We start from the raw sequence: 27,290 nt of genomic DNA on the forward strand, positions 1-27,290 counted from the left end.
CACTCCAGTCGAGTTAAAACTGAGCTCCGACAGTTTGAGGCCAGGCTTCAAGTACACACACAGACACACACACAGACTTTAATATTTAATCAAGGTGGCTGTTTTTAGATGGCAGATGGCTAAGAGAAAGCACCAATGACACAAAGGGAGAGGCCTTTGGACCCTATGAAGGTGACCTCTGAACTGTCAGCTAATCAATTACTGATTATGGACTCTAGAAAAAGGATAAAGATATGAAAGTATTTATATGAAATATGAGCAGAAGTAGTTCAATGAATCAAGATTTCTTGTTATTTTCGTACTTATCTGTCTGCTCATGTCTGATTAGATCGCTGAGACTTAGCGTGACCTCTGACCTCTGGCCCTGAGTCATCGCCACTCACACATTTAGGGACATTTCAGGAGGATTCGAGGTTGTTGCAGATTCCAGAACTATTTGGAACGTGTTTGAGAGACTCTGATGTTCATAGTTGTTAGATCAAGATTGAAGGACATTTTAAGGAGTTCTTAACATGAGATTTAAGTGGTTGAGAGAGAGATATTTACAGATGTTTCCAGTGGATTTTTTTTTGTGAGATTCTGATATTTTAAGGATGCTTTTTAATATTTTTTGCCTGTTTAAGGACTTTTTCCTGGTTTGGGGTTTAAAGTCACTTGTATCACGAACAGATTCATTTCCATGCACCATCGTCTTCCCCCAGTGCATGCTGGGAATCATGAATAAAGTGAGTTTATGTGAGAAGGATTCCAGCTGTGACGAGTCACACAGTAGTTACAGAAATATTTGACTTCCAAATGACACACACACACACACACACAGACACACACAGTGTGTGAGGAGTAGAAAACCAACTGCAGCTTTTACTTTAGATTTAAAACAAACATTTTATCCTAATAGTTATTCCTAGCTTTAATGAAGCCATTTATGTTGTTTATGTTGTTCTTTTAAATCCTGAAGGTCGTAACAGAAACAAAATGTGAGTAAGAAGAAGACAACTTCATCCAAACTGTTCTCTTGTGTTATCTGCAGTGTGATGAACATGATGAAGACAAAGTGACCCCCCCCCCCCCCCCCCCCGACTGTGTGTTGGAAGGTTCTAGCTGGATCTTTGCAAATCCACCAAATGCATGCAGGCGCACACCCACAGCATGTCTCCTGTGTGTGTGTGGGGGGGGGGGTCGGAGGGTGAGTGACTACACCCATCTGTCACCCCCCCACCCCCCCCGTACCAGACGATAAGAACACCAGCTCAGAGTGACGTGGAGCGACCAGTGGATGAAGTCATTTAGAAGAAAGATTTCTCTTGTCTTATAACTAATATCATTGGTTTCTTATCCTACTACCTATAATATAATAATATAATAACATGTTTAAACTATAAATGCAAACTTTGGATGAATGTGGCTCTAAAATTCTAGTTTTGTGTTGTGAGACCATAAATGAGAAGATATAATTTCACCACCGTCTCTCTCTTCTTGTGGGAAGGGTTTTCCTGCAGCGCTCCGAGGACGGGGGGGGGGTGAGGACTGGTTGCCATGGTGATGTAACTAGGTTGTCTCTCTCTTTCTCCCCTCTCTCTCTCCTCGGCGTCTTACAGTCACAATCGATCTGCATATGCCCCCCCGGCCCCTTCGTATTCCAGAGGACTCCACTGTAATGGAGACACACACACACACACACACACAGACACACACACACACACACAGGATGTAATGGGTTGGGTTAGGCAGCATATTGGAAATGTCAAGCCAATGTTTCAGAAGCTAAATCAGCCATCTTGTGTGTGTGTGTGTGTGTGTGTGTGTGTGCGTGCGTGCGTGCGTGTGTGTGTGTGTGTGTGTGTGTGTGTGTGTGTGTGTAGTACAGTAGTACTACAGGAGCACTACGGTAATACTACTGGAGTACTACTGTAGTACAACAAATGTAGTCCTATTATTATTAGTATTATTTATTTCAGTTGACGTTCTCCTCAAAGCGCTTCTCTTAGTCCCGCCCCTCATACCACACTAACCAATCACAGCGTATCAGCTCAGACCAGTTCTTCTTCTCCTTTAATCTTCAGCTGGTGCAGTTAGTGACAGTAAAAGCTTTAGTAAAACGTTGTCTTCGTACTACTGTCATCGTACTCCACTCGGCCCTTTTCATTCACAGGAGTAATTGGTGCACCTCTGCTCGAGGGTGGGTGTCCCCCTCGCGACCTTTAACCTCCCCAATTAGGGGCTCTAATACTTTAGCGAAGCGGCTAAATGTCAGCGAGGTGAATGTCTCACTGGTTTCATGTTTTATTAACAACGTTCTCTAAATGTGAGTCTTAACAGATGAACACGAGCTCCAAGATGGCCTCCACAGGGGACTTCCTGTCCCCCCCCTCGCTTTCCTTCTCCCCCCATCTTTTAGAGGCTCTCGTGAAGTCTCGATTGCACCTCCTCCTCCTCCTCCTCCTCCTCCTCTTCCTCCCCCTCCACATGTTACAGGGCTGCTGGGGGGGACGAAGGTGTCGCGCAGATGTTCCCTCTAACGCCAACCTCTGCAGAGTCTCGCCTCCTCCACCTGCTCCTCTTCCTCCTCCTTCTTCTAAGCTGTGACAAATGTGCAGGAAAGACCTCCCTCTTCACCTCCTTTTCTCCTACTTTTCTGCAGGTACTCTCCTTCTGAATGAACCTGATGAATCCTCCTCCTGGTGTTAAAGTGCTGATGAGGCGAATGAGCGTTTAAGGAGGTGCTCTACAGACCCCCCCCCCCCCCCTGTGATTGATTGCTTAATGTACTGTCAGAGGGCTGAATGTAATAAACTCATTAGCACACTCCCTGGGTAGGAGGTGTGTGTGTGTGTGTGTGTGTGTGTGTGTGTGTGTGCGACCTACAGTGACTCTCTGACGGTTGATTAATGGAGTGAGTCGTCCGTCACGTCAGTGTTCAGTTAAACATCACCTGAGAGACAGAGACGTGTTGGACACACATGATGGTCACTGAAGAACAAGAGATAAGGGACACAAAACTACACTGTAGTGACACTACAAAGAGGCTCAAAACAACCTCAAAGAGGCTGAAGAAACAAAGAAGCTGAACCACAAACACTACTAAGCAACAACAGACACGCAAAGTGAAAAAAACACCATACAATACAACTACACAAACCATAAAGAAACATTAGACCACAAAGAGACACAATACGACCACAAAGAGACACAATACGACCACAAAGAGACACAATACGACCACAAAGAGACACAATATGAGCACAAAGAGACACAATACGACCACAAAGAGACACAATACGACCACAAAGAGACACAATATGAGCACAAAGAGACACAATACGACCACAAAGAGACACAATATGAGCACAAAGAGACACAATACGACCACAAAGAGACACCGACAAGAATACGAAAAAACTTCATTCAAAGCCTCAAAAGAAAAACACAGAAGCAAAACACAACTTGACCCCAAACTATACAACAATCAACTCCAGAAAGGCTTCAGTATGAGTGAAATATAAAGTCACAATAGCTAGTTATTAATACTACAATACCCCCCCCCCCCTCGCTGTATGACGTGTCCCTAAGCAACGCACTGCTGTGGTCGATCAGAGGAGTGATTGAGAGACGTAATCCTCCGTGTTTCTCATCACTCGACTCACTGAGCTCCACATCGATCTCCTCCCACTTCCTGCTTCCATTCCAGGCCGAACGTAATACCACGTATCCAACCTGTGAACCATGAAGCAACAAGCCAAATCAACCACAAAGACACCCGAGGTGACCTCAGAGAGACACAAACAACCACAAAGAGACACAAACAACCACAAAGATACTCTAAACAACCACAAAGAGACTCTAAACAACCACAAAGAGACACAAACATCCACAAAGAGACTCTAAACAACCACAAAGAGACACAAACAACCACAAAGAGACTCTAAACTACCTCAAATCTGAGCAGGGAGTCTTTGTTGGGGGGTTGGGCCTGATGTCTCAGATCAACCTTTGGTCCGTCTCTGTCTCCATCCTCGGACGTTGCCTTCTGGGTTTCCATCGTAGTGTCTCTGACCCGGCAAGGCGAGGCGGTTCTCCTCAGATGACCCGGGTTCTGTTTAGTGAAGACCTGGTTTTGCAGGGGGGGGGGGGGGGTCACGACATACTGTTTATATTTTCCTATGAGCCTTTTAATACCTCGATTGGGTCCGAGTTCTAACGTTTCTTATCAATCAAAGTATCAACAAATAGTGTGAGAACTAAAACTAGTGGAGAAGCTGTGATGGAGGACATGTGATCAAAGACTCCCAAAAGCCAATCACTGATCTGCTCCTCAAAGAGCCGACTGGTGACCCTGTTAGCTCGGTCTGCTCCTCCTCCACGGAGGTGCTGTCGGACGTGTTCCCGACCCCGGCCTCTCGCGCCCCGTATCTGGGTCTGTTCCTCCGGAGGGAACCAGGGCACCGACCCAGAGAAGAACAGGAAGTTATTTTAGGGAACCTTGACCTAAAAATCTCAAATATTAAATCATATTCATCTTAAACCATTTTGTATCTTCATCTAGGAGGTACATGTTGTACTTTGTACTGTACTACACATTAGCGGTTACAGAACCTTTTGTATACATGTAGTCGATGTTGTTGACACTGAAGCCTAAAGTTTGTCAATTTCACCGTGGCTCCTCTTTCTTTACAACTAGTTAACAGGAAGTGACCATATATGGACTGAGAAGGACGTAGGCACATCATATACGGCTTAGACCTGTCAATCAGCGTGTAGCTCCGCCCTAAAGCGTCCCCTGCTTCATGGTCTGTTTGACTCTAAATGGACCATCATTCACTAAATGAACATCATGCTGCATTGAAGACGACTTGAAACTAGAGACTGAGACCATAAACTCATGTTTACAATGTTTACTGAGGGAATAAATCAAGAGAGAAGTAGAGTCATTTCCTCATAGACGTCTATGGGAGCAGAGGAGTCGCCCCCTGCTGGTCACTACACAGAAGTAGAGTCATTTCCTCATAGACGTCTATGGGAGCAGAGGAGTCGCCCCCTGCTGGTCACTACACAGAAGTAGAGTCATTTCCTCATAGACGTCTATGGGAGCAGAGGAGTCGCCCCCTGCTGGTCACTACACAGAAGTAGAGTCATTTCCTCATAGACGTCTATGGGAGCAGAGGAGTCGCCCCCTGCTGGTCACTACACAGAAGTAGAGTCATTTCCTCATAGACGTCTATGGGAGCAGAGGAGTCGCCCCCTGCTGGTCACTACACAGAAGTAGAGTCATTTCCTCATAGACGTCTATGGGAGCAGAGGAGTCGCCCCCTGCTGGTCACTACACAGAAGTAGAGTCATTTCCTCATAGACGTCTATGGGAGCAGAGGAGTCGCCCCCTGCTGGTCACTACACAGAAGTAGAGTCATTTCCTCATAGACGTCTATGGGAGCAGAGGAGTCGCCCCCTGCTGGTCACTACACAGAAGTAGAGTCATTTCCTCATAGACGTCTATGGGAGCACAGGAGTCGCCCCCTGCTGGTCACCACACAGAATGACGCTTTAAGACGTGAAGCGTTGGCTTCACTTGGGGGATCCAGAGGTTTCAGGCCCTCAGTGCACATCTGTTTCTTTATGTCAGTGATTTCAGGTCTTGACATTTCTGGTTGTGTGAAACAGGAAGTGACAGATGTGTGAACTTAAACTTCTCTCTGGGTTTTTTAAACATTTCCTGTGGGACACTTCAGACCAAAAAAGACTAAAAGCAGCTCCTCTTTGCCAGGAGACAATAATCATTTAATTCTTGATTACAGAAACATTTGATAATCTTATGTTTATCTTTTACTGTGTACTCTTGATTCTCCTTTTTTCTCCAATTCTCTACAAAATAATAATAATAATAATTTATCCGAGAGAAATTTCGATGATGGGTTTGATTCCCTAATGTGATTAAAAAGTCCTTGGTGACCCGTGCAGGTCCCTGAACTCCCCGACCACATCACATGAGGAATAATCAGAATTTAATCCCATCCGACTCCCGGCCTCCTACAACGGGAACAAAAGAGGCCGCCCTCGCCCCCCCTGATGGATGCTGACAGAATAACGGAGGCAGGAAAACGGGGTGAGACTATTTGGAAGTCTCTCCCATTCTCCCGCGGGACTTCCTCCATCTCGCAGGCTTCCCTCCATCCATTTTTAATGAGCTGGAATCTGGCCTGCTCTTGTTTCTTCCTGCAGGCGATGATTGCCTCTCTGTTTGGTTTTTCATTTTCCAGGAATTATTGCGCCTCTTTTGCTGCTGCTTTAAAAAAAAATGCACTAAATACCAAAATACAGAGAAAGGTTTTAAATGTATCAGGATCAAAATATTGTGATCTATTTCACGGATTCATATTAATACAATTATTTTTTAACTGATATATATATATATATATAGGGATATATACATAAATGCTTAACTTATTTGAACATGTTGAGCATTTCAAATAGAAATGACTAATATATAACAGTAACACAGACACATATTTGCTGCTGATTAAACCTCTTTACTTATTAGTTGTTGAATTCATCTTCTCTGCTGGTCTTCATATGAAGGTGCTTCTAAGGTTCTGTTCCTTCCTGTTCCTGCAGACAGCAGCTGTATCCCCCCCCCCCCCCCACCCCCACCCCGAGCTTCAATTAACCGCCTCAGAGTTACTGGAACCCTGGATATAATATAATAAATATATAATTAATGAAATAAGACATCAGAGGAAACGCTGTCAGGCCTTTGATCACAATGTCGTTTGCTCGCCCATAATTTCCTTCCAAGAGGATTATTATCAGAAAACAAAAATAAATGAATAAATCACTGTGTTTGGTGAAATATTTCCTCCTGCAGAGCGAGAACAGTTCTGTCTGAATCCTGTGATCTTCTCGACTTTATTAAAATTGTATCCATAGGTATATTTTTACCTGTGTGTTATAGAATGATAAATCAATTGAAACTGGGTTTAAAGGTCAGGAATTATCCACGTTACACTGAACAAACAGAAACTCTCCTCCTCCTCCTGATCAATATAAACTGAGTGCTGAGACGTGAGGCCGCTCAGGGACTCTCCCTCATTAATAATGAACAGTGTGTGTGTGTGTGTGTGTGTGTGTGTGTGTGTGTGTGGACTCCATCATCCTGAATGCAACAAACCAAACCCCCAAAAATAACACCACGTCTTTGTCCGGGATATAAAAGAAGATAAAAACACACACTTATTTTCAAACATTAGTCATTTTATTTATTACTCTTTGTCATTTTTAGCAGTCTTTTTATATCTCAGGAGGCCTACAATCTGTAACGTATCAATCTCTTGTTAAAACTGTCTGGGATAGACTATAATAGTACTTTTTTAAATTTCTATTTTCTCAAGATCCTTTAACATACATATTTATCTTGTTAGATAATATTTTTTCTGGAATGATTCTTTTTTTTAAACTCTTTTAGTTACGCAACATCCCCATAAACAAACAAACAAAGAGACAAACAAACAAACAAAGAGACAAACAAACAAAAGTTCCGATCTCTGCCCAGTATTCACGGTGTTCTGTGTCCTTCTTGGTGCTACTGGATCTTTCATCTAGTGCCAACAGTCATTTCACCTTTCAGCCACGGTTTATTTATTCCTTTTTAGCTACTAAAGTCACATCTTTGTATTGCTGAGGCTTGTATTAAAACTATTTTCTCTCTCTCTCAGGCTCATTTCTTCATAAAGTTAAATCCACTTTTCGAAATGATCCCGAGGAGTCGCGGTGCGGCCGATGTTTCCTTCGGTCGAGACGCGACGCATTTCAGGAAACGAGCATGACGTCCGACAAAAACGCAACAGCTTCACTTTCTTAAGAAAGCTCGGACTCAAGTTGAATCATCCACACATCCGCTACTTGAAGACGACTTCGAATCGATTAAATCTAAAAATTGAAGCTTTACCAAACTCCAGAGCGGAACAGTGAATTTAGCAGAATGCTAACCGTAGCTCTAAGCCAGCTAATACGATCTCTTACCTGCTAAAGTGCTCACTTTATTAGCCTGGTTTAGCTAATGAGCAAAGTTAGCTAACATGACACTACCTTATTAACGGTTAACACAAGCAGTTAATAGCAATGAACCGGTTTGCTAACATTGAACCTGGATTCAGATGCTATAAAAGGTGGTTAGCTAGCATGACACAACCCTAATGATCCGCTAATGCTGTTTTTAACCCCGTGGGTGGGCTAACTGGACCTAATCTGTTTAGGTGCTAAACCAAGAGGTTAGCTAAGCTAACGCTATCTTATTTAACCTTTAACCTAATGTAGTAAGTTAAGCTGGATCAACTGTTTTAGTGCTAAACTGACCTGCTAGCTAGCTAGCATCCACCCGATTGAAACGGAGGAAAACAGCTCTAATAAATGAATGACTAACTGTTCAAATTAAATACGGGCTAATCTAAGCAAATCTTCTTGAAGAGGTACAACAAACCACATCTTGATAATATCGGGCGGAGATTCTTGGGGGTACATTTAACTCCAAATTTGCATCGCTAGGAGCATAAAGGAGTAAGAGTTGATTAAAGCTTTTTTTGGAATTCATGCTTATTTCCTGAAATGTCTTGAGACCGTCTGAACCAACTTCATGCAAATCAACATCAGGACATCTGCTCTTAGAAGAAAAGCTCTGAACTGGTGAGGAGAGACCAGGACACGGTCACATCAGAGACGGCTTGTGGGTCTAGAAGTGGCCAAAAGTGGAATCTAATCTAAACTAAACTTAAGAACACGCTGAGAGCTGGCACACAATGGACTGGAAGCCATGCAGCGCAGGGTCAAAGGTCAACACTGTCTTTGCAATTGAGATGACTTGTCAACACCACAGATCGACCTCTAAAGGTCCGCCGGGGTCAACGGCGTCAGGAGGACCGCTTCAAAGTGTCATCGCGATGTAAGCCGGTGTGACCGTGGCCTGTGCCTTGAGGGGGGTGGGGGGGGGGGCAACAGCCAATGAGAGTACAAATATTACATCAATATCAAGCATTTAGTCCGTCGAAGTCCACTTGATGCAATTCATGAAACAAAAACAACTGTCCTTGATGGAAATGAGGCGACGGGTCTGGAAGGGCTTCCGGGCCCCGGCTTATTGACTTTGACTCCTCGTGTGCCCCCCACGCACAGCCCGACGGGCCGGGGGCCGCGTAGCGCCGCCCGGGGCCCCGCCCACCCTACATCAATGATTCAGCACTGTATAGCTACACCATGGCGAGCACAGGGAGATCCATCAAACCTTCATCGCTTGGGCTGAATAATTCATGTCGGGCCGGCGTGTGATTGGACGAGAGCCCCCCAGTAGATTATAACATGTAGTAAAAATCCATTTCGGGGGTGTATTTTTCTGGTGAATTTCAGGCATGAGAGCTTTTATTGACCTTTTTTTCTCAGTATTCTTTAAATGTGTTTTTCTTCTTCTGTGGTTTTATTGTTGGTATTTTCACGTTCCTCCTCCTCTTTGTGGTTGTTTTTATGTTGTTTCGTTAAAAGGCCAACCAAGTCAGTACAGCAGGGAGCGCGCTGAGGACCAAGGCCATCGCCCCCGCCTCGGCCGACCGGGGGGCCGCGTTGCCCCCCCCACAGAGTTCAAACAAACTCCCGCGGAAATCCAGGTTGCGTGACTCCTTTTTCAGCTTCTCCCAGAGGTCCGTGGCCCCCTCCTGGCAGTCGGCCAGCGCCGTGGAGGCGCAGGAGTGGAAGTTATCCCAGTAGCTGGAAGAGAGACACCTGTTAAATACTAGGAGCTGTGCTCAGGTACATGTACTACCTCCCAGAGATACATGTTGTATGCTTCCTATCCTCCTTTCATGTACTTTCCTCTCTCCTTAGTCACCTCCTACCTTTCCTCTCTTCCCCTTCTTATTGTTCCCTCCATCGTTCCCTTGCATCCTATCCACTTCCTTCCCTTTGTGTGCCTTGTATCTGACTCTTCTTCTTTATTACTCTCTTCTTCATGTCCTCCTCCTCATTATTTGCTATAATTCCCTTTATGATTCCTTTATTTTGTTTACATTTAATATGTTGTATCCCGTCATATTTGTCTTTTGCACCACTTATCTGTCCATTTTTTAAACTTCTCTTCCTCCTCCCAGTCAATGAGACCAGCCTGCTGCCACACACACACACACACACACACACACACACACACACACACACACACACACACACACACACACACACAGCGTATCTAATCCAATCTTCCAATCTGCTCTCATTGATGTTGACCTCCTGAACCGGGACGTGTCGATGCAACATCTCTGAGCAATTAACACGTGTGTGTGTGTGTGTGTGTGTGTGTCTGTGTGTGTGAAAGGCCACGCCTCAACACCGCTGTGATGGAGCTGTCACTAAATTAAAAAATCATGTGTGTGTGGGGGAGAGGGGGGGGGGGGTCTCCTTGCTGCTGTGTGCCATCTGGTGCTCACCCGGTTTGGGTGGGACGGTGGATGAAAGGAGGTGTGTGTGGGGGGGGGGGGTTGCTGGCTAGCGCACACACACACACACACACTGTCTAACTGCACCCAGAACTGTGATGTCACAGATCCTATATAATATATTTAATTAAATATATGTGTTGAGAACAATGATGTACTACTTCTATGTGTTATTACTTTATACTTCAACCCTCATTTTAAAGTTGTATAATGCGCTCCGACCCTCTCAGTGATGACATCACCAGGTGTCCCCGCCCCCTCGTCCCTCAGGTGCGTACCTGCAGATCTGGTGCAGGTTCTCCCTGTCGTCCAGGTCCTGCGGGTAACTCGCCATGTTCTCCCCCAGCTGGAGGAGGCAGTCGGAGAAGCCTCTGAACACCGAGTCACACTGAGCAGCACCGACCAGCACCGTCTGCAGCACCGACACTACGGGGGGGGGGGGGGGGGCAGAAGAGAATTTTAAACCAAGAGACCTCCGGGTGAAACGCAGGCTTCTGATTGGCTGCCTCTGTTCTGGTTCCCCATTGGACGAGCCACCAGACATTTTAATACGTTTATCAGCTTCCCCTTTTTAAAACTATTTTCCTCAAACTAAAGGCATAAGCATTTATCTATCTATAGATATCTAAGTATATCTATCTATATATAGATATCTATAGATAGATATAAATCTCTAGAGATAGACACTGATTTACTGAACGTACTTCAGAACATCTGCAGACCTTCCAGTGGTGAAATGTTGTTGAAACACATGATTCATTCACTGTTCATTGTTTCCTGGAGAACATCAAATACATCTGACATCACACAATGAAGCGTCCTTTGAGGAGCCTCCAGAGGAGCCTGGAGAACCTTCACAACCTTCATTCATAAAGATCAAAATGACTCCTCAAACTCAACAGGAAGTCGGCTCTTCTGACCTGAAGCTTGGGATGGTTTTATATTCGTATGCACACGTGTGTGTGCGTGTGTGTGTGTGTGTGTGTGTGTGTGTGCGTGTGTGTGTGTGTGTGTGTGTGTGCGTGCGTGTGTGTGTGTGCGTGTGTGTGTGTGTGTGTGTGTGCGTGTGTGTGTGTGTGTGTGTGTGTGTGTGTGTGTGTGTGTGCGTGTGTGTGTGTGTGTGTGTGTGTGAGTGTGTGTGTGTGCGTGTGTGTGTGTGTGTGTGTGCATCACAGCCTTCAAACAACCATAAATCATTACTGTGTGTGTTTCTGTGCGTTTAAATGAGTGTGCGTCTCCTCCCTGATTCACTTTAACAGACAGATAATACGCAACAATAAAACACCCCTGCGTGCACTAAAACTACACACACACCCCTCTACGTGACCTCAGTTAGCTCCGTGTGTGTGTGTGTGTGTGTGTGTGTGTGTGTGTGTGTGCGTGCGGCTCGTTGAGCAGCCGATCAGGCTGATTGATTGTTGGAATAACAACACGCCTGCTGTCCGCTTCCATCAGACTGAGGACTAACACGCCGTGACGTGTAGGACGAGACACGGCGTGTTAGGGGGGGGGGGGCGTCTCCACAACGCAACGCCACACACAGATACACAGCTGGGAAGTACTTTGGACCCTGATTTATCCCATAAAAACTCCCTAAATACTACAAAGAAATCAATAACTGCTACAATAAATGAGGATAAATACCAGTATAAAATACTACTATAAGAACAAAGCCTATTGTTGTAATACTTGTAAATGCGTATTATCAGTAATACTCCACAGTTACCCACAATGCAACCCAGCCGTGTGATCTGAGGTTCTTTTTACCCATCAAACCCGTCACTGACTCAGATGACGTCACACGAGGCGACTTCATTGTTTTACCAACAAATGTACATTTTCTTTACGTCTTTAGACGTTTCAAAGTAAATGTCTTTAAGTATTAATTCATTTATTTAGGTATTTATGGTTTTTTCTTTTTGTCTGAACAAAACAAAACATTTTTTTAACAAATCAAATAAAAATACAAACATCAGCAGTGGAATAATTATTATATTTAGAAGAAGTCTTTAACAATCTACCTTGATTGACAGCAGTAGTATCCTGAGGACAATAAATAAATAGGGATTGGAGATGAAGTCTGGATCCAAAGGCACCACTTCCTGTTTTCTTCTACTTTAACTTCCTTATTCTATTTATTTCCTTCATTCATCTTTTACGAGGCGACCAAAGTTACATTTTATTCTGGAACTTTCGATCATTTCAGCTTCTTCAGCAAAATGGTTCTCAGCTTCAAATTCTTTTATTGTTCATTTCTGAACGCACTGTTGGATTTAAAGTGTCGTTATACTACGATACTCATCACATATTCTATAGTAGTTATTGTAATACTGCTTCTCATTGGTGACCAATAAAGCGTTTCATTCATTCATTCATTCATTCGTTTGGTAAATGTATTCACCCATTCATCCAATTATTTAAGTAGTCATTCATTCATCTCATTATTAATATCTTTATTCATTCATTGATCCGTATTTAATAATTCATTCATGTATGTATTTATTGGAACATTGTCTGATACATCTATCCAATTCTTTACTATTAGGATATATAATATATATATATATATATATTAATATAATACGATTTTTTTATATATATATATATATATATATATAATACGATTTTTTATATATATATATATATATAATATATATATATTTGAAATAATTCTTCAATATTAAACTTCTCAAAAAAATCGTATTATATTTTTAAAGCTGCATTTAATAAATTAACCTTTTTGTTATAATAATCTAAAGACAATTTTTATTTGGGGGCCTTGCAGTACAAATACATTCATATTTATACATGCTTTTGATTGCATTTTAATGAAGCCCCCCCCCCCCCCCCCCCAAACAGAGATTACGTCATGCGCATCTCTGCAGCACTTTTAATCTTCTTGAGTCCACGAAATAAAGCTCATCCATGACGGTGTTTTATTTTTATTTTAGTAACAAACAGCTGATATTTAAATGATGATTCCATCCACCCGTTTAGAATGTATAAATAATTCACATTAGAAGGCTTGGTCACGTGGGGAGTTTGACATTTCGTTTCTTTTTATGGACAAAAGCATTTTGAGTTTCTGCTCTTTACTGAAATAAATGTGTTCTACTGTTATAGTGAGTAATGATGACGTCATTATAGCAGCTTATAAACCAGCGCACTGCTTTTCACACGCACGGTAAGAGGGAGCGCGCAGGCCCTCATTCACCCACTTCCACGTGCACACGCGCACACGTGCGGATGCCTGCAGTGCGTCGGGGCCAGGAGTAGCGTGGGGAGGCCACGCCCACCTCCGGAACACGAGGACCCCCCCAAATTACAACAATGAGTGGTTCCCCGGCAGCAGCCAATCACGGAGTAGGAGTCCGACCACATACCGGGCACCGGGACACCGGGACACCGGGAACCGGGGCCGCTTTTTTTCAAAGAAACCGGAAAAGGCCGATTAATTGATAGGACACGATTGACCGCCGGATGTCAATCAGAAGGGAAGAATTCAGCCAAAAAATAAACATTTGTATATTTATTCTTGTAATAAGTATTTACGTATTTATTATGTATTTTTATATTTCCAGAGACACAGTTCACCTTCCGGTTGTGGAACCGCCCGGACCCCCCCCCCGGGAGAATTAATGCTGAATAATTCAGCATTTCTCCCACCATTCACACACACGCGCGCGCGCGCACACACTCACACGCGCACAGGGCCTCCTCCACAGCGTCGTTATGCAACAGCACAGCAGCGCAGGCTCCAGGCATTAGACGGACCCGGGAGACGTTGTTATTACTATTACAAAGATGTTATTAAATCCCGCAATTTTTAGCTTCATCCAAACAAAATATCGATCACCAATAATCGTGCAGGTTTCATTGACGGTAGTGCACGACGCGTGTGCGCGCTCTGCAAACACAACGGACATCACACGACTTCTTTTCGTTTTTGTTCGTTTTTTTAAAATGTGAAACACAAGTGTGACGCGTGGAGAAAAAGCCGTGCGGTGGTTGTGTGTTCGCGCGCGGCGCGGCTCTCGCGCACGGCCGCGCACTGCGGCGGGACGCGCGGATCCCCGCAGCCACGCACCGGTTGGAGGTTTTTTATTGTCTGATTTGAATGATTCGTTGCGGTGAAACGGGCCTTTTTTTCTGCCTCTTGGAATCCAACAAAAATCACAACAAAGGAAAAACAAAAGAATAAATAAACAAATAAATAAATGATTTAACAAGAAATCTGCGAAAATAAACGAATTCCTGCAGAACGAATTCAACAAATGTTTCAAGTTTGGCACAACGGAGGCGCAGAAAGGAGGGGGGGGGGGCATCCCCCTGGCCAGCACACGCACACGCACACGCACTGTATTAAAGTGTAGCAGGAAGCACGGATATTAAATATATGAAATATGTTTTGCTGTTAATATTTAAATGAATTTATTAGAATTAAGAGTAAAAACATAAAAGAGCTCCGCAGCAGCTTTTTCTGTTTTTCTTTTTCCAAACACAAGAACCCGAATCTCAGCAAACACGCGCACGAGCCGTGCGTGGTCTCGTTGGACTTCCGGTCACTCACCGATGTGGAGCGCGAGGAAGAGTGCGAGGCATTTGGAGGAGCAGGTGTCTCCCATCCTCCTCTCCTCCTCTCACCATGAGAGCGCGCCGCTCAGGAGGAAAAACACGCGCAGAACCGCGGCTTCATCCGCCTCCTCTCCTCCTCTCCTCCTCTCCTCTTCTCCTCTTCTGCTCTTCTCCTCTTCTCCTCCTCTCCTCCTCTTCCTCTGGTTCTTCCTCTCTTTCCCTGGGTGGGGGTCGTCTCTTCTTCTCCGCGCGTCCTGCCTGCTTCTACGCGTCTGGAGAGAGAAAGAAGCAGAGGAGGGAGAAGAGGGAGAGAGATAAAGCCCCTCCCTCCTCCTCCCTCCTCTGCTTCCTCCTCTCCTCCCTCTCTTCTCCTCTCCTTCCTCCCCCCTTTTAGACATTCATTCCGTTTCTTTTCTTTTGTGTCTTCGATCTCTAAATAAAATATAACGTTCATTATTTCATTAATCATTTGTTTCTCTTTCCTCTTCCTCTTCCTCTTCCTCTTCCTCTTGCTGACACTCAGAGGAACCTTTTTGCAACTTAATTGATAAAAAAGACATTTGTTTGAGCTTCTAACTTTTTTCCTCGAAGATAAAAAAATTTAAGTGTTAATTATTAAAGCAAAAGAAGAAGACTTTACAAAGCTCCCAAAATATATATGTTTATATATATATATATAAACATATATATATATATATGTTTATATATATATATATATAAACATATATATATATATATATATATATATATATATATATATATATATATAAACATATTTATATATATATGTTTATATATATATATATATATATATATATATATATATATATATATATATATGTTTATATATATATATATATAAACATATATATATATATATGTTTATATATATATATATGTTTATATATATATATATATATATATATATTTTGGGAGCTTTGTAAAGTCTTCTTTTGCTTTAAAGTGTGTGTGTGTGTGTATAAAAGGGGAGGAGAGTGTGCATCGTCTCCTGCTGATGTTGAATCTCTGCATCAGCACAGATGTTTCCCTGAGGCCAAGCCGTGCAGCATGAGCACACACACACACACAGACACACACACACACACACACACACACACACGGATGTGTGCGTGACTTTGATGGTGACCTTCAGCACGCGGTCCGTCCTCCTCTCGTCCAATCACAGGCCGACACCCGCCGGACCTCCACACTGACTTCATTGATGTACTTGTGAAGTTTAAATGGACACATGCAGAATACATCTATGGGGGGGGGGGGGTAATGATGACACTACATGTGGAGGCGGGGGGGGGGGGGGGTCACAACAGCAGGTTCTTCAATGGGAATGTGTGCGCGCCACCATCATCACGCCCCCTTTGTAATTCCGGCTCTTTGTCGCCACCTTGCGTCAGAAACACGACACTACAGATTATTAACATTTGTATTTAGATTTACCTTTTACATATATCATAGATACTGATATAATAAATATATATATATATATGTATATAAACCTGATTTCTTTTTTTTTTGCATGTTTGTCACATTGTGAAAAAATGTAAATGTTAGACAAAGATGACACAAATAAACACAAAATGCAGTTTTCAAATGAACAAAACCTACATGGCCCTGTGTGGTTTACCACTGAGATGAATTGCCCTGATTACTGCTGCAGGACACCAAGCTGGACACAATGTTGGACACCATGCTGGACACCAAGCTGGACACCATGCTGGACACCAAGCTGGACACCATGCTGGACACAATGTTGGACACCATGTTGGACACCAAGCTGGACACCATGCTGGACACCAAGCTGGACACCATGCTGGACACAATGTTGGACACCATGTTGGACACCAAGCTGGACACCATGTTGGACACCATGTTGGACACCAAGCTGGACACCATGCTGGACACCATGCTGGACACAATGTTGGACACAATGTTGGACACCAAGCTGGACACAATGTTGGACACCATGTTGGACACCATGTTGGACACCAAGCTGGACACAATGTTGGACACCATGTTGGACACCATGCTGGACACCAAGCTGGACACCATGCTGGACACAATGTTGGACACCATGTTGGACACCAAGCTGGACACCATGTTGGACACAATGCTGGACACCAAGCTGGACACCATGCTGGACACCATGCTGGACACAATGTTGGACACAATGTTGGACACCAAGCTGGACACCATGTTGGACACCAAGCTGGACACCATGTTGGACACCATGCTGGACACCATGTTGGACACCAAGCTGGACACCATGCTGGACACCATGCTGGACACAATGTTGGACACCATGTTGGACACCAAGCTGGACACCATGCTGGACACCATGCTGGACACAATGTTGGACACCATGTTGGACACCAAGCTGGACACCAAGCTGCGATCCAGACAGGAACGGATGAGAAACAAAGTCACTGAGATCCATCAGGCTGGAAAAGGGTTCAAAGGCCTTTCTAAAGCTTTGGGACTCCAGCGAACCACAGTGAGAGTCTTTCTCCACGAAGAGCCACAACATGGAGAGTGGTGGACCTCCCCAGGAGCTAGAGGTCACAGAGGCCTCTCTTGGCTCCTTCATGCCGGAGCAACAAGACGAGAACTGCTGCTGGGCAACAACAAACATGTGGTGACTCCAGAGACTCAAGCTGGACCTTCTGGAAGGTGTGTGTCCCGGTACCTCCGGCGTTAAAGGAGCACGGAGCTCAGGAACATCACACCAACAGGAAAATATGCTCCAAGAGCCTCCAACCAGTCTGAAGAGATTCCTGATATTTACGTTTGTTTGATGATCCAAAACATTTAAATGTGACAAACATGCAAAAAATAAGAAGAAATCAAAAGGGGGCAGAACTGTATTATAATACTAATAATACTACTATATATAATAAAGCATTGAATTGCCTTCACAGAGTCGAACCTTTGGGTCACGACGTGCTTTCACTTCCTCTCGTTTGAACGTTTTATTGCAGCAACGTTGTGATTCAGGGACTTTTCACATCTTTAATAAAACATCGTCTTTAACTGATCCTACTTTGTATTAGTGTTGTTAATCCAAGGAGTAGATAAAGTGTCCAGATTAATAAATGGCAGTAAAACGAGTATTTATGTATTTATACATACGTATATTCTTATACATACATATTATTTATATTTATATTACTGATGGGCAACGATTATAATTTCTATTTGCAATAACCGCATGACGCGGGCGATTATTCATTATTTAATGTAGTAATTCATTCAAAAGTAGAGTGTTGTATTATATTTGTATTATTTATTTATTTTTGTCAATATAAACTTAAACATTGCCTGAAATCAAATATAAATCCAAAGCTATTTTCCACATAAGCTTCTAGTTTGTGTCCATGATGCTTGATTATTAATACATAATAGTTCATAAATTCAAATGACCCTTTTCTGCATGTCAAATGTACGTGTGTCTTCAGGATGAAGGCGACATCTCACACGTACTTATTCTGAACCTGAAGTCAAGTGGAAACAGGAAGTGGAGCGTTTCTCCCGACCAATCAGCAGCGGCGTGTCACGATGACCTCACAGGTCAGAGGAAGCCTTGTTCTCACGCTGAGGAGAACGTGGACCTTCATCACCTCTAAGGAATCAACACAGTACAACACACAAAAACCCATTGTACATTGTACTTTTCAAGTAATGTTATGCTAATACTTTTATTTTGTTTGAGTATTATTTCAATAATACTCAAACAAAATAAAACCAAATGACATGTCATGTCAAATAAATCAAATCCTTATTTCCATATATAGTTTGTTTTATAATATTTAATACCCTATTTTTATCTTTTAAATAAAGGCTCTTCATGGTGTAGACCTTTAGATACTTTGTGTACTTCTGAATAGATTAGTATTAAAGTGCAGGAAGTGTAGCAAAGTACAAGATAAAGGAAGATTATACTCAAGTCTAGTACTACTGTATCCATCTGATGTACTTTCTGGAAGTTCTGGGGGTATTTGGGGCAACAAATAAATACATTATGAAAAATATTTGTGAAGACAAAATCACATCGTCAAAACTAGGAAGTAAAATATCAGGTACTTAATGTACTTCTAGGGGACTGAAAAATACCCACAATGCACCATTAAACCGCTGGGGTCATCTTTAATCTGACTGTGGAGTAATAACTGGTCACATGGTGATTTATGTCGAGGTCACCGACACACACACACACACACACACACAAAGTGTGAAAGAGGAAGAAGTTTGTGTATATAAACCGACGTTGAAGTCGATCTCAACATCTTCAACTTTATCGTCAGAGACGCAACAGACGGACTTCATCTAAACGGTGAGACACACACACACACACACACACACACACACATTTAAAGCTTTAATTAAAGGTAGGTAACGTTTCAATTTTTAAATATTTTAAATCTCATGTGTTTTAAGTCTTTAGATTAACACACAGTGTCATTCATTGTTAGTTATATTTAACTATGTTCTTGTATCTGTTTTGTTGTTACATTCTAGACCTAAAAGGTCAAATCCAGTATTTAAGGAAAAATATACATTACCAGATTGTTGTTGCAGATTTGAACTTCTTTCAAATCCAAACGATGTGTGAATGAATATATAATACGTTCTTGTATTTAGATTTAATAAGATGTGTTTTAAAAACAAAACATATATAAAACACATATACGTGTAATATATTAAAATATTCATTCAATTGAGCCTCTACGTTGTCACAGTGTTATTACATAAAAATATATATATATATTTATATGTTTATATGTTATATGTATATATATATATATGTATATGATTGTGTTTTTATTGATTGATCCCGTTCAGTGACTTCAGTGGAACTTCCTCATCATGATGATGTCTATTGAACCCAGACCAGCGAGGCCCTACAGGGGGCGCTTCAGGAAGCCGGTAACTCATTGACTCATTGAGCTCCTCTCGTCTCCTCCTTGTTCCTAACCCTCGCCTCCTCTCCTCTGCCCTTCTCGTGACCTCTAGGTGGCGACCACTAACCTGGACGAGGTGGAGGAGGACTTCCCTGAGTTCGAGGTCTTTGACGATGGCCTCACCCCCCGAGCCGTTGCCCCCGGCGGTGAGGCCTCTGGTTGGTTTGTGTTTTCTTTGCCGTGACGATCTAGTCGATGCTGAACGTGCGGTGTGCCCCCCCCCCCCCCAGGAGAGCTGTCGGTTAATGGAGTGGACATGATGGTGCAGACCAACGCACAGAAACACTTCACCAAAAACTACGAGGTGCCCAACCTGGTGGTCCGCCGCGGGGAGGAGTTCACTGTGAAGGTCACCTTCAGCCGCCCGCTGGCCGAGGGCGACGACTTCCAGCTGGAGTTCCTCATCGGTGAGTCCTGGGTTGAGGATCAGGGTCCCGGGTTGAGGATCAGGGTCCTGGGTTGAGGATCAGGGTCCCGGGTTGAGGATCAGGGTCCTGGGTTGAGGAACAGGGTCCCGGGTTGAAGATCAGGGTCCTGGGTTGAAGATCAGGGTCCTGGGTTGAGGATCAGGGTCCCAGGTTGAGGATCAGGGTCCCAGGTTGAGGATCAGGGTCCCGGGTTGAGGATCAGGGTCCTGGGTTGAGGATCAGGGTCAGCATACAGCATGTTCTGATGGGTATCCAATGACTATTCATTTAGACGCCATCTCAGGGTTATTTGTTTCTATCCAGCACACTTTTCAATTTCATTTCTACATATGTTTCTTCGTCTTACTTTTTATAAAAAATCAGGATGCAGATTTAAGCTGAACTATTATAAGAACATCTTCATAACTGCTTAGTTTTTCCTCGCTTTGTTAAATTCACATTTAAAGTAACAGAGGGCCCTCAGTCTGTCTTACTCCTACAGGTGGGCGGGGCTTATGTCACAGCGGGCGCCCTCATTGGCCGCGGCTCGGATCTCCTCTCTCCTCCTCCTCTCCCCTCTTTCTATCACTAACCCTCCTCTCCTTCTCTCCTCCCCCTTCCCCGTCACTGGCCCTCCCCCCCAGGGGCTGAACCCACCGTCAATAAGGGCTCAATGGCGGTGGTGACCTTTGGATCCCGCTCGGGCTCTTGGGCGGGTCAGATCCTGGACAAGCAGGGCCCCTCGGTGGTTTTGGGCATCACGCCGACGCCGACCGCCATCGTGGGGAAGTTCCGTACGTACGTGGCGGTGGTGGCGGGCGGCGGCATGAAGCGGACCAAGAGGAACCCCGACACCGACATGTACCTGCTCTTCAACGCCTGGTGCCCCGGTACGAGCTCCTCGCCGCCCCCTGGTGGGCACTGTAGTCCGATGTTTAATATTTTAATATTTTATTTTAATATGTGTTCTTGTGGAGGTTCAGTTTGTTTTCAATGAGTTGGTTTTAAGGACAGAACAGAAAATTAAAAACCATCAGGGACACTGACTGAAACATTAAAACATTCATTACAACAATGAACCAGCGAGAAACCATTGAATCTGGATCAAAAGTCTTCATAAGGTGACTGTTTTACCCAGAGGACCCGGTGTACCTCTCCAACACCAGCGAGCGGGACGAGTACGTCCTCAACGACCACGGCATCATCTACCAGGGCTCCACGGACTCTGTGTCGGGCCGCGAGTGGATCTACGGACAGGTACGCTCAGGTGACCCTCAGGTGACCCACAGGTGACCCGCCGTACCCCGCGGAGGACCAGACCGGAGCTTAACGTGCTGTCCCACCCCCCCTCCCCCCCCGTAGTTTGAGCGCGGCATCCTGGACGCCTGCATCTCCATCCTGGACGTGTCCCGCATGCCGATCCACGAGAGAGGCGACGTCATCAAAGTGGTCAGGAAGGGGTCCGCCATGGTGAGGAATCAGGGCACAAAGAACCATATCAACTTGTGGCCAAAGGGCATCTTGAAAGCTCAGAGCCTAGCTGATGCTAACATCAGGTGTGGTTGACCTTTGACCCGCCCCCCCTCTCAGGTGAACTCTCAGGACGACAACGGCGTTCTGGTAGGGAACTGGAGCGACGACTACTCGCTGGGACAGTCCCCGACGTCCTGGACCGGCAGCGTCCAGATCCTGCTGCAGTACGCCAGCACCGGCGTCTCCGTGTCCTTCGCTCAGTGCTGGGTGTTCGCCGGGGTCTTCAACACCTGTGAGTCCCCGCAGGGGGCGGAGCCTCTCGACCACCAACTTGTTAGTGGACAGAATCTCATGTCAATACGTTTTGATGTTTGGTACCTGTGTAGTCCTGCGCACCATCGGCATCCCGGCGAGGGTCATCACCAACTTTAACTCCGCCCACGACAACACGGGGAACCTGAAGACCGACCTCATCTTCAACCCCGACGGAACGCCGGACGAACGCAACACCAGGGACTCCATCTGGTGGGTCCGCAAACCTGTCCGTCACTCCCATTGCTAGGAGACCGGGAAGAGTTTAAGTCCAGATTCAAGATTTGACCCAGAAAGCAAGGAAACAACATTACAACAATGAGACGCTAAGAGACAACAACACCAAGACACAAAGTCACAATCACAAGGAGACACAACTAGATTACAAAGAGACACAACTAGATTACAAAGAGACACAACTAGATTACAAAGAGACACAACTAGATTACAAAGAGACACAAAGAGACACAACTAGATTACAAAGAGACACAAAGAGACACAACTAGATTACAAAGAGACACAAAGTACTTCTCACACACATGTTGGTAGATTCTAGTGTCTTGTACTGCGTACGTGTTTTTAAGTACTTGCTGTGTACTGACAGGAATTACCACTGCTGGAACGAGGTCTGGATCGCCCGCGACGACGTGCCGCCCGCCTTCGTAGGATGGCAGGTGGTGGACGCCACGCCGCAGGAGACCAGTGACGGTAGGGGGGACAGACAGACAGGGGGACGGACACAAGGAGAGACAGACACAGGTGGACTGACACGGAGACAGACAGCAGGGGGACATTAAACGCTGCGTCTTTCGCTGTACTTCAGGGGTCTTCCGCTGCGGGCCGGCCTCTGTCAACGCCATCAAGGAGGGCATCCTGTGCCACCCCTTCGATTCCGGGTTCGTCTTCGCCGAGGTACGTGCTGATCCGTGTCCTTTAGAGCCAGTACTGATAGAAGTAATACTACAGTGCACAAATACTACAGTGTACAAACACAATGAAGGCTCTAATGTGTCTCTCTGATTGATTTGATCAATAGATTATTTTATTTGTATGTAACATCCATTGATAAGACACATTTTAAATCCAAGTGACTGCTCCTTCTCTCTGTTTTATTTACATAAAATGAGTCACAGTTTCAAAGAACTTACAAGTTGATTTTTACAAATATCTGTATGTAAAAATATGATTATTGCTCCTCCAATTAATATTCCTATTAACTTTATGGTTATTGATCCAACAAATATTATTATTATTATTTTTATAGTTGCTATTATTCGATTGAAATGATAAAGTCAGCTGATTGATATGTTATTTTTAATTGGTGTTTAAGTGGCACTATTTACCTTCCGTACGTCCAGGTGAACAGTGACGTCATCTTCCATAAAAAGGATAAATTTGGGACTCTGACTCCCTACAAAGTGGATAAGACTGTGGTTGGATTGGCCATTTACACCAAAGCTGTGGGTGCGAACCAGCCCTCCAATATCACACAGAACTACAAGTACAACGAAGGTACACACACACACACGCACGCACACACACACACACACACACACACATCTCCTTGTTTCCCTCCTAAGTCCTTGTCTCCTTTTCTCGTCTTCTCCCTCCTCTCATTATCTCCTCTCCTTGTTTTCACACTTTCCTTCCCTCCTCTAATCTTTAATCTGTAGTCTGGTGACTTATTTCGATGTAGAAGTAAAAACACACAACAAGTACCTGAGTCTTCACAGTAAAAGTACCTGAGTCTGATGCTTTGTCTGCAGGGAGCCCTCAGGACGAAGCGACCATGAAGAGGGCGGAGGAGTACGGCTGTGAGCGGGATCACTCTGAAGTGTCCCACACCACCATGACGGTCCACGTGGAGGCCAAGGAGGTGACCACTTGTGTCCTCACACCTGTCCTTGCCTTTAACCTGTACTCTATCAGGAGTACTGGAGGGAACTAAACCTACAGTGTTTAGGTTGCACATGTACTGTGCTCAGGTGTAGATGCGTGTACTTGTACTGCCTCCAGACCATGGTGGGTGAGGACGTGAGTCTGAAGATGATATTCAGCAACAACGGAGCGGAGAACGAGCTCGTGCAGGCTCACCTGGGCTGCTCCGTCATCTTCTACACAGGAATCACCTCCTCCCACTTCAAGGAACACAACTTCACCTTCACCGTGCCGGCCAATGAGAGTGAGACGTGTGCTCGTTACTGTGACTTTAAGAGGAGGCTCCCTGGAGGAGAACATTTAAAGAGCCTTACTGTCCCTTTAGGAGGTGGCTCGCTGACCCCCTGTGTGTGTGTGTGTGTGTGTGTGTGTGTGTTGCAGCAAAGACCGAGGTGTTGACCATCAAGGCGAATGATTACATGCCTCATCTGGGCTCTCAGGTGAGTCTCCACTTCATCGTGACCGGCAAGAGTGACGACCAATCGGTGACCGCCATCAAGGTGCTGACGCTGCAGAAGCCGAGGCTCAGCCTGAGGGTGAGAGAGACGCACACACACACACAGACACACACAAACATGGACACACACAAACATAACATCAAAAGTATCATTCAGTTAAGTTTAGTGAGGAATAAAATCATGTTTTAAGTAAAAATCTTCTCCTTCTCTACCCCACCTCCCCCCCAGGTGACTGGGAACCCCTCTGTGTGGCAGTGGATGTTCTTAACGGTCTCTTTCACCAACGTGTTGAAATTCACTCTGAAAAACGTCACGTTGATGATGGAGGGAACCGGAACCGTGAAGTACCGGCAGAGGAAATACAGGTAAGCAGAAGCACACACACCTGAGGTCACCTGGAGGCTCCTGATTGGCTCCCCTGTGTGTTCATATACCTGTGTGTGTCTTTGTGTTTCAGCTCCATCCTTCCTCAGTCCACCATCTCCTGGACCGAAGCCTTCCAGCCTCAGAGGCCAGGGAACAGCATCCTGATGGTTGTGATGGACTGCGACAACCTCAGTCAGGTGACCTGCTCCACCTCCTCCGAGTGTGATGTCATCACTTCCTCCTCTAACTGCAAAAGGTTTCCATCCATCCTAAAATCTTTTACATGTGGGATTCAAACCCTCTTGTTTCTTTCAGGTGATTGGATCGACTTACATCACCATCACGGGCTGAGATGCTGATTGGTCCATAGGGCTGTGAGGCCTGCCCCTCGCCACCTCCACCAATCACCGCAGCTTTAAAACGGAGGGGGCGGAGCCTCCCCAAATGCACACATCTTTGATTTCTTCTTTAATTTGAATGTGGGACGATGATGACGGAGGGAGCTTTATTTGGTTCTCAAATCAACGTATTAAATGTTAATTAATTAGGAAGATTTTAGTTGATACAGTAATCTCAGTATAAATTTAAAATATATACATATTTTAGTTTATTGAAAAAAACATCTCACATTTTTATCTCTTGTATATTACTTTATAGAAACACAAAGCATCAAAAAGAATGATCACTGAGGGTTGATCTACCAGCTTCAGTTATAATATTAATTCATTTTCAGATTTCAGACCTTTCCACAAATGTATTGATTTTCACTAATTAATAAACAATTAGCCTCAATGTATCCCATAAGAATGAACACCAACAAAATGATTGAATCATTAAAAAATTGGTCTATAGTGTTTTTAGATAATAAATAAAACACACTTTGATAAATTGACATTGGAATCAGTCAGAATGAGCTCATGAAACATTGATCAATCAGAGCTCATCTTCATCAATAATCGCTCCTCGTGTCAAATAATAATCAAACCTGCTTAAAATCTGCTTTTTGTAAACATGATTGGAATCTTTTTTGTCGAAATGCAGAAACTTTCCACTTACAATAAAAATCCTTTTTAAAACCACCAGCTTTGTCCCGTTTTTTTATTGATGACTTCAAATCGCTCAGGATCACTGATGACAAAATACAGCAGTTATATTTTATATAAAAATCCGATCATCTAAAATTCTGCATTTTTCTTACTTGTATTAAGTCCCTTCAGAGGTGTTAAATCATCATGAAATAGAATGATGTTTGAATTAGTGTGTATTTGAATGTTGTGTAACGGGCTGACCAGCAGGGGGCGCCACATCCTTCCTCCTCTGCTGACCTGCACACGTGAACGCACCACGCTCCACACGTCGCGGCCATTCGGGTTATTTTAATCTTCTAATAATAAAGAGAATGAAAAGCTGTCCACTTAGTGGTTAAAATGTTTTACTTCTAATTGAATTGTTCCAATGATTTTGGTAACAACGTACTGCACATTATGTTTACTTATTATTACGTGTTTTTATTTATACACTAAATATGTTTTTAACCCTAATGACACTTCTGATAAAATAAAGACGGCAGCAAACAAAACAAACATTTTTTGTTCTTATTAATACGAAATATTATATATTTTTAAACAGAATTTGTCTGTGACAATCATTTTCTTTGTATCACTTTTTCACGCACATGATGTTTTTCTTTTGTAAAATTATTTCTGCTATTTCTTCTTTCACTACATGTTTTCATTTAAGCTAATTTATAAATGACGTGGAGTAATTTACCTATTCATATTTTCAGTTATTTTCAGAAAAGCAGTTGAAATAACATCCCCTTAAATGCAAATAAAATACAGTAAGGTTTATTTTTCCGTATTAATATGTATAAAATGTAAACTGTATATTTTTGGCCCTGACAGACACGGGACCGTCGTCATGGTAACGGCGTGTCATTCATGTTGCCAAACTGGTTCGTCGGGATGCGCACGCGCGCACCCTCAAAGTAAGGTTCACCTTTGTGACGACGGGTCACGTGCAATGGCTTCATCACGCCGGGGCCTGGTGGTAAGGAGAGACGTAGAATGAGTCAAACTGTTATTTGGAACGTCTGATTTCCCGCGTGGAGCCTGAACGCATCGCGCCGCCACGTGTTTGTGATTCTTGAACCAGAACAAAACAAAACAAACTAGTTTGAGGGATTCGACCCACAAACTGAGTCCAACAACAGCTCCACGTCTGCTCTGCTCTGATGAAGAGGCTGCGGGGCAAACGACTGATAAATCACCTCACCATCGAAACCGGTTTCACGCCCCACCCCCCCCCCCCCCACACACACACACA

General features: G+C 44.0%; 2 protein-coding genes across 2 annotated transcripts; one reads left to right on the forward strand and one right to left on the reverse strand.

Annotated features, from left to right (window-relative positions):
- Nucleotides 1-7,221: 7,221 nt before the first annotated feature.
- nrn1a (neuritin 1a) lies at nt 7,222-15,340 on the reverse strand. Its single transcript, XM_037456498.2, has 3 exons — nt 15,034-15,340; nt 10,742-10,889; nt 7,222-9,741 (listed from the first exon to the last, which is right to left on the reverse strand). The coding sequence occupies exons 1-3, from the start codon at nt 15,086-15,088 to the stop codon at nt 9,513-9,515; spliced, it is 432 nt and encodes a 143-aa protein (XP_037312395.2). The 5' UTR covers nt 15,089-15,340; the 3' UTR covers nt 7,222-9,512.
- A 3,952-nt stretch (nt 15,341-19,292) lies between these two features.
- LOC119199006 (coagulation factor XIII A chain-like) lies at nt 19,293-26,044 on the forward strand. Its single transcript, XM_037456662.2, has 18 exons — nt 19,293-19,383; nt 19,893-19,976; nt 20,064-20,157; nt 20,242-20,418; nt 21,063-21,308; nt 21,557-21,675; nt 21,781-21,888; nt 22,009-22,183; nt 22,278-22,416; nt 22,808-22,911; nt 23,027-23,115; nt 23,562-23,715; nt 23,970-24,079; nt 24,220-24,385; nt 24,523-24,677; nt 24,828-24,964; nt 25,057-25,162; nt 25,281-26,044. The coding sequence occupies exons 2-18, from the start codon at nt 19,917-19,919 to the stop codon at nt 25,314-25,316; spliced, it is 2,175 nt and encodes a 724-aa protein (XP_037312559.2). The 5' UTR covers nt 19,293-19,383; nt 19,893-19,916; the 3' UTR covers nt 25,317-26,044.
- The last annotated feature ends 1,246 nt before the right edge of the window (nt 26,045-27,290 follow it).

The sequence above is a fragment of the Pungitius pungitius genome, chromosome 19 (genome assembly GCF_949316345.1).
Source record: "Pungitius pungitius chromosome 19, fPunPun2.1, whole genome shotgun sequence".
Classification (NCBI taxonomy): Eukaryota; Metazoa; Chordata; class Actinopteri; order Perciformes; family Gasterosteidae; genus Pungitius; species Pungitius pungitius.

Bases quoted from the DNA above. Each gene is read 5' to 3' on its own strand.
- nrn1a (XM_037456498.2), bottom strand. From the start codon at position 15,088: ATGGGAGACACCTGCTCCTCCAAATGCCTCGCACTCTTCCTCGCGCTC. The intron at 10,890-15,033 runs GTGAGTGACCGG...CCCCCCCCGTAG, and splicing joins CTTCCTCGCGCTCCACATCG to TGTCGGTGCTGCAGACGGTG. The intron at 9,742-10,741 runs GTACGCACCTGA...TCTCTCTTCCAG, and splicing joins AACCTGCACCAGATCTGCAG to CTACTGGGATAACTTCCACT.
- LOC119199006 (XM_037456662.2), top strand. From the start codon at position 19,917: ATGATGATGTCTATTGAACCCAGACCAGCGAGGCCCTACAGGGGGCGC. The intron at 21,676-21,780 runs GTACGCTCAGGT...CCCCCCCCGTAG, and splicing joins GCGAGTGGATCTACGGACAG to TTTGAGCGCGGCATCCTGGA. The intron at 22,184-22,277 runs GTGAGTCCCCGC...GTACCTGTGTAG, and splicing joins CGCCGGGGTCTTCAACACCT to TCCTGCGCACCATCGGCATC.